Source organism: Alnus glutinosa, chromosome 13 (assembly GCF_958979055.1).
Source record: "Alnus glutinosa chromosome 13, dhAlnGlut1.1, whole genome shotgun sequence".
Lineage (NCBI taxonomy): Eukaryota > Viridiplantae > Streptophyta > Magnoliopsida > Fagales > Betulaceae > Alnus > Alnus glutinosa.
In genome coordinates this window covers 2,787,372-2,795,035 of record NC_084898.1, presented here as the reverse complement: position 1 = coordinate 2,795,035, position 7,664 = coordinate 2,787,372, and the positions used below count along the sequence as shown (strand labels likewise).

General features: G+C 38.2%; 1 protein-coding gene across 1 annotated transcript; it reads right to left on the bottom strand.

Moving 5' to 3' along the window:
* Positions 1 to 1,402: 1,402 nt before the first annotated feature.
* LOC133853717 (subtilisin-like protease 3) lies at positions 1,403 to 3,897 on the bottom strand. The gene has a single exon (XM_062289738.1). It carries the CDS (start codon positions 3,840 to 3,842, stop codon positions 1,560 to 1,562), a length of 2,283 nt encoding a protein of 760 aa, XP_062145722.1. The 5' UTR covers positions 3,843 to 3,897; the 3' UTR covers positions 1,403 to 1,559.
* Positions 3,898 to 7,664: the final 3,767 nt, after the last annotated feature.

The window sequence follows — 7,664 nt, the reverse complement described above, 5'->3', positions numbered from 1 at the left end:
TGAGTAACTTTTCATTATCAATAACGAATCTAATTACAAAGAAACCTTAGCAGTGCTAAAGTAAAAGATAACTAAAGAACCAACAAGAGGAGTATAGAAGGAAAAACACGCAACAAAATCAAACTAAAATCTCATCTAAACTCCAAAAGATAACTAAAGAACCAACAAGAGGAGTATAGAAGGAAAAACACGCAACAAAATCAAACTAAAATCTCATCTAAACTCCAAATCTTGCAAACGATAACATTTCTTTTAATGGCCTTAAACTTACCTATAGAGAAAATCATAGTTGTATAGAGTTTTTGAAATAAAAGGTGGTTTGTGATATCCTTGAAATCATAAATTGTTGAGAAAGTCTTGGTTATACGAACAAGAAACTCTCTTGGCACAACAACAAAGAAGCTATGGAATCCTCACAAAAGGATTTAGAGCTCAAGAAAAGCCTATTCTTTTCGGTCCACAAAATGGACGTCCTATTCTATTTATAGGGAAATGGATTAGGTCCATGCAACATGTGAAAAAAGGTTGCATTTTTAGAGCAGGAATCCCCGCACCGTAAAGACATGAATATTTTGTCGGCATGATAAGTAGGGTTTCATTGTTAACTTTCTGACATAACTCAGCAGCATCAACATGTCTAGGTGATGTTTTAGGTGACAAAACTTTATTGCTGGATTTCGTCAACATGGTCAAGTAACGTCCAAGCCAGGTGACAAAACATTCTATGATAAATTTCGTCATGAGGTCAAGTGGATGCGGCGATAGATACTTCAAACAAGAAGATGGGTGTGGGTACAATTGTTAGAAATTATAGCAGGAATATGTTAGCATCTTTGTGTTCATCTAAACCTTATATAACTGACCCAATAGTAGATGAAGCATATGCAACATGGAAGGCAGTAAAGTTTAGTAGAGATTTGGGTCTCTAAATATCAAAATAGAAAGGGATGCACCGGATGTTGTTCATGCCTTGTGGAAGGAAGGTCAATGTTGAAGTCGGTATGGGTACGTAGCTGGTTGATGATGTGAAGATGATACTCAAAAGTCTTCAATCATGGCACATGAGACACATCAAAAGAGAAGCAAACATGGCAACTCATCATTTAGTGAAGGAGGCAATCCAATAGTCACTAGATCGAGCATGTTTGGATGGAAGATTACCCTATTTTTCTATTCATGACATTATACTTGTTGATCGAGATGCTTCGTCTTGATTTTTAATGAAAGCTTTGAAATTTTACCAAAAAAAAAAAATGCTAAAATGCTCTCAAACGATGTTTTTATCTTTCTAAAATTTCAATTCTTCAAGACAATAGAGTAAAAAAAAAAAAAAAAAATGGGAAAAAAAAAAAAGAAAAAGAAAGAAAGAAAGGATAGATTCGATTGCATTGCACAAACAACATTGTTGTAATTGAAGCAACTTTATTCTCAACCCAAAAAGAAAATAGAGATAAGAACCTAAATATTTGATCCCCCTTGTATGACACTACTAGCTAGCTAGGAATGCTACGAGTTTTTTGAATTACCCTTTTCCCAACACTCCACACGTACATGTTGCTTCATATAAGTTCAACACCTATTGGGCTTCTAACGCTATACTCATCAGAAACCCATCTCAGAAATCCCTGAGCCACCTCACTCACATTCCTACTACCATTGATCAATGGGCTAAATGTTACCGAGTACCTTCTCGTCTGCTTCAGCTTGGTGAATGTAAGCTTATTAGGCCTTACACTAACACCAACTCCTTTGGGTGGAACAATCTCTACTTGGTAAGTTGAATTAGCCACGCCAACGTTTGTCACTTTCCTCTTAAATGTCTGAGGAGTACTAGACCGCAAGACCACATAAAATGAAGGATAATTTAGCTCTCCCTCATGTATGTTTTTCACATGCAAGCAGTTAAACTTTCTTTGCAATATGATTCCTAGCTCTCTATCTGTGTAGTTCAAACCACATAAATAAGAAACATAACCCTTGGGTTGGATATCATAAACCAGCCCAGGATCATTTGCTCTTGAGGGATTGACATGGCCTGAACCTATGGCAAAGAGGTCAGCAGAATGAAGCCTTTCATCGAGAATGTGCTCACCTTGGAGGCTTAGATAGTTGGCGGTGGTCATGATGGCCGATTTAATGGCAGCCGGCGACCAATCAGGATGGGAGCTCTTGAGCAAGGCCGCAATGCCGCTTACATGGGGGCAAGACATTGAGGTTCCAGACAGGATGTTAAATGGTGACATTGAGCTTGGCTTCTTTGCCAAATGGAGGGGCCATGCGGCTAGAATGCTCACTCCGGGACCTATAATATCTGGTTTCAAGATTCCACGACTTTCCAGCGATGGCCCTCTAGAAGAAAATGAAGCAACCCTGGGAGGCGATGATTTTTCAATTACAGTTCCTTTGAATAAGATTGTGGCCATTGGTTTTGAGGTTGAGTTTATATATGATTTGATCTGTAACCCTGCTTCATAACTCACATCTGAGGCAGGAAGAACATGAGCTTCGGCTAAGGTACTAAATCCGTCCCGTTTTTGGTTCATAACAATCATGGCAGCGCCACTAGCATTTTTGACAAATTCTCCTTGTACAACACTTGGAATGTCCCATTTTGTCATACATAACACCACCGTTCCATTCACACTCATCCCTTTCAATGTTCTCGGGGCACAATATGAAGATCCTCTTGAACCGTTTGCATAAACCAATGGCATTAAAGTGGAGTTGAAACTCTTTGGCTGGAAAAGGGATTCGCCATTGAGTTCCTCCCCATTTCCGAGACGCACAACTGCTCTTATGCTTCTATCAATGGTGCTTGCTCCAACGGTGAGAATCCATGGGGCCTCGTTGCTAATAGAATATCTATATGGACCAGAATTTCCAGCCGAACAGGTCACAAGAATACCTAACTGCATGGCTGAGAATGCTCCAAGTGCAATTGGGTCCAAATAGAATGGACGAGAAGGTCCACCAATGGAGATGGAAATGACATCGACACCGTCCTCAAGTGCAGCATCAAGAGCAGCCAAAATATCACTCTCGCCGCAACCAAACAAAGAGCATACTTTGTAAATCGCCAAGTGAGCGTAAGGAGCTATGCCAACCGCCGTGCCATTGGCATTCCCAAACGCATTAGCATCTTTCACAAAATTTCCAGCTGCTGTGCTGGCCGTGTGGGTGCCATGTCCTATCTCATCATATGGCAGCACGGATTCCCTATCTTGAACTGAGCGTTGGAAACTTCTTGCTCCAATGATCTTGTTATTGCATGAAGTCCTACTGAATTCACATTTGCCTTTCCATTTAGCGGGTGGTGGAGGAATTCCCTCGTCGCTAAATGAAGAATGGTATGGCCAAACGCCGGTGTCCATGACTCCAATTACCACACCCTTACCAAAGTTTGATTCTTTCCAAAATCCCATCTCTGGGTGCAAACCCAAGAAATCAGGAGTGTGAGTTGTATGCAAGGGCAATATTTTTTCTTGCTGAACCGACAAAACACCATCCTTATCTTCCATGGCTTTGGCTTCCTCAGCCGTCAATCTTGCTGCAAATCCTTTAACCACATTTCGATACGAATGAACAATGCGTGGTTGCTTTTCTGAGCCTTCTTTAGTAACTTGCAAGAATGACTCGTACCAGCTATGCAAATCTTCTGATGGCAAGGTAGCTTCACCCTCTGACTTCTCAACATAAACAATGAAAGTTTTTAAGCTGTTTTGCCTCTCATCTACATCACTAAGCGACACAACCTGAGATGGGTGGAGATTAAACATGGAAATGATGCAGAAAAGAAGCATAACTTTCATGATGGGCAACACTCCACACTTTTTACTTTCCATGTTTGCAAAAGAACTAAAGAGTGCTTGTTCTTTCTTACTTCACCACCCCATGAGAGTATATGTAGTGGAAATACTGGCCTGCGTCTCTAAATTAAAGGTGAGAATTGTGTTGGGGAGCTTTGAAGGTCAATTTGTTGGGATTGAGCTTTCGTAAGAAGTCCAAAGGCTAAATGAATTTGGAATGCGTCAAAAGGCAAGGATTGGGGTCTATTACAAACTCACAAATGTCCTATTGTAACTCGATAGTATCATTTTGTGACTCATGAATTTATACACAAGCTTTTATCCTTCTTTTTTTTAAGACTGTTAGATCTCGGTCGAATACAAAGGATAACATCTTTATTAATTCTAACGAGTGAGCGTCTCCAATGGCTTATATATATATATATCTAAATTGGTTGATCAAAAGCTTCCTTCTTCTTTTTTTCTTTTTCTTTTTTTTTTAATTTTACCTTGCCGCTTTCAAAAAACAATCATACATCTACTTATAGAAATTGTTTCTTTATCTTATTGAACTAATATTTTTAATCATTTTCTACTCATTTGTTTATAAAAAAGGGAGAAAGAGTACCGAAAGAAAAAAAAGGGGAGAGGGAGAAAGAAATGAATAAAGAAAAATAGGGATCTAGCCCCGCCTAATACCATATAATATAATAGCACTCATGCAGAGCGGTGCCCTATGTTGAACTTGTCATTATTTGTAATACCACAAATTATTATATATAGTTAATTGAGCTTTGGAATGGCTAATGGGTTTGGTAAGGTTCGTTAGGGATTATTGGAAGTAAGAATATTGACTTTTGTTACTAGCCGAACGTTCGAGTCAAACCCTTATGCCAAACGTCCAATTTTGGAAGTCCGAACGTTCGCCTGTAACCCTAGATATGAAGGGTTGATGTTGGATAACGTTCGATCGATTGTAGTATGCTACAGTCGACTGTATTGAGGTACATATGTGTGCCCATGCGTCTGGTGTGTACGTCAGACAGTACACCGATCTTTCGACCGTATGTCGGGAAAGTACAGGTGTGTACGTCAGACAGTACATCGATCGTTCGACCGAATGTCGGGAAATTAAAGTACAGGACAGGCGTGCAGACATATGTCCAAACAGTACATTGAACGTTCAATATAAAGGACGAACGTTCAACTAAAGTACACCAAACGTTCAAGAGGAAAACCAGAACATTCGATGAGACTCTAAGAACTTTTATTTTTTCACCTCAACCCTTTTGGAAATATATGGTAACTAAAGGGAAATTATTAGGATAATGATTATGGAATCAATTATAGTGCAAAAATTAAGATAGGATTTCTAAAGGGGAAGAAAGCATTGGAAAACACCGTCTTAAGAGGGAAAACATTGGATTTTCGAACTCTAAGAAGACACTCAAAAATATTGGAATGGTTACCATGACATGCATATAGAAAAGAGCTAGATTTGAAAAGTCATGTCATTTTCTAAAAGCCAAAAGCCACCATGTTTCATCAACTAATTACCCACTACCTAGATTCTCAAAACAACTCCACTTTAATGAAAAACTTTCGTTTATGCATAAGTTTTCAACTACTTATTCACCCTTGGATAAAAGCCTAATGCAATTGTCTTGATTGGAGTTAGATTACTTATGATTTCTAATGTATTTGAAACAGCTAGAAGATGCCTATTCTGGGTTGCCTCTAGTCCAAAGAATCTACTTCTTGGATTTTGTTCTTGAATAAAGTAATATTCTTGTGTGTGACTCCTTGTCAAGGAAAAGGATAACCCAATAGATGAAAAAACAGAGTTTCATCTTCATCCTCATCAACAAAACAAACGTATCACAGTGATAATACATACTAATCCTTGTGTTAGAGGAGATTGATACCTTGAGAAATTATTTAATGAGCTCATAATATACCTTGTTGAGACATCATTTAACCCAAAAGTGTAAGTCTATGAGTTTAAGCATAACTATATGATATATTAATCACTTACACTTATAACATCTTTCTAATGTGGGACTTAAACCTTTTTACACTCACACTTATATGCTCAACAATATTCCCCTCACGTGTGATTCCATCACCACATTGCTATACTCTTAGGACTGGTAAAACGGGTTGGCGTGTGTGTGACTTTCCAACCCGTTAAGGATCAACCCTGACACGATTCGTTTAGCTAAATTGGGCAGACCCCTTGACCCCGATACAATCATTTTAATAACGGGTTGACACAACACGACCCGACCTGTTATTTGATAAATTCAAAACAAACAAAAAAAATCATAAATCTACAATATAACCTTGGCTACAACATCCAATCTCTGAGGTTGAACAATATAACGATTGACGATAGATAAAAAAAATATTAAATTACTATTTATTTCAAAAGCTTAAGTTGATAGAAAGAGGTAAATTTAATCATTTAATCAGTAGGGATAATTGCACCATTGGTCCCTGTGGTTGGCCTAAATTACAAATCACTTTATGTGGTATCAACATGAATTCAGAAATCCTTGTAGTTGGCTTAATTTACAAATCGATTCTTGGAGTCAAATTCCATTAAAAAATTTGACAGATTTCGTTAAACGCCACGTCATCGCCACGACAGTATCAATAAAATGGCAACATGTGTCCATCTTTATATATATATTAATAAATAAATAAATACAACTTATTTTTTTTAAAAAAAAAAAGCCGGCAGCCACCCCTTTGCTTTTTTAAAAAAAATAAATAAATAAGTTTTATTTTTTTAATATATTTTTTTAATTAAGATGGACACATGTCACCATCTTATTGGCTGATGTGACGCTTACGTGGCATTTAACAAAATTTATCAAAAATTTTAACAGAATTTGACTCCAGAAATCGATTTGTAGATTAAGCTAACCACAAGAATCTCTGAATTCATGTTGATATCACATGGAGTGATTTGTAATTTAGGCCAACCACAAGAACCAATGGTGCAATTATTCATAATCAATACTTTAACACTCTTCCTTACGTGTGGGCTCAGACTTCCTTTTAATAGGTGAGGCCCAACACGTTGAATATTTAATTGAAATAGGAGGTAAATGACGTAGTCAAGGTTTGAACTCGGGACCTTTGGCTCTGATACCATGTTAAATTGCCACTTGTCCTAAAAGTTTAAGCTAATAGGAAGAAATAAATTGAGTGCCCCTCGCTCCACTCATTATGATGTTGCTCTTCGCATTCTGCGTTATGTCAATGGCACTTTATTTCAGGGACTTCACTTCTCCTCTCATTCATCTCTTGAGCTCCAGGCCTACTCTGATGCTGATTGGGCTGGTGATCCTACGAATTGCAGCTCAACCACAGGTTATTGTTTCTTACTTGGGACTTATTTAATTTCATGGTGGAGTAAGAAACAATCTATTGTTGCTCGATCCAGTACTGAAGCTGAATATTGTGTCCTCACTGACACTACTTCTAAACTTATTTGGCTGCGTTGGCTCTTGTCCGATATGGTTGTCTCTCCATTTGGTTGTTCTCCCATCATTTGCGATAATCGAAGTGGTATTCAAATTGCTTACAAGGATATTTTTCACGAGCGCACTAAACATATCAAGATTGATTGTCACTTCATCAGACATTATCTTTAGGATGACACTTTACATCTTCACTCCATCTCCTTTGAAGATCAACTTGCTGACATCTTTACCAAATCTCATCCACCAGGACGACTACGTGATCTTATCTCCAAACTCTAGTTGGCTATGCCCCCTAAAGCCGACCAGTTTACGACCCATGGAGACCCGCGACCCGTTTAAGCTAGACTCAAACACGACTCGTTTATGTTAACGGGTCGGAGCTCCAGAC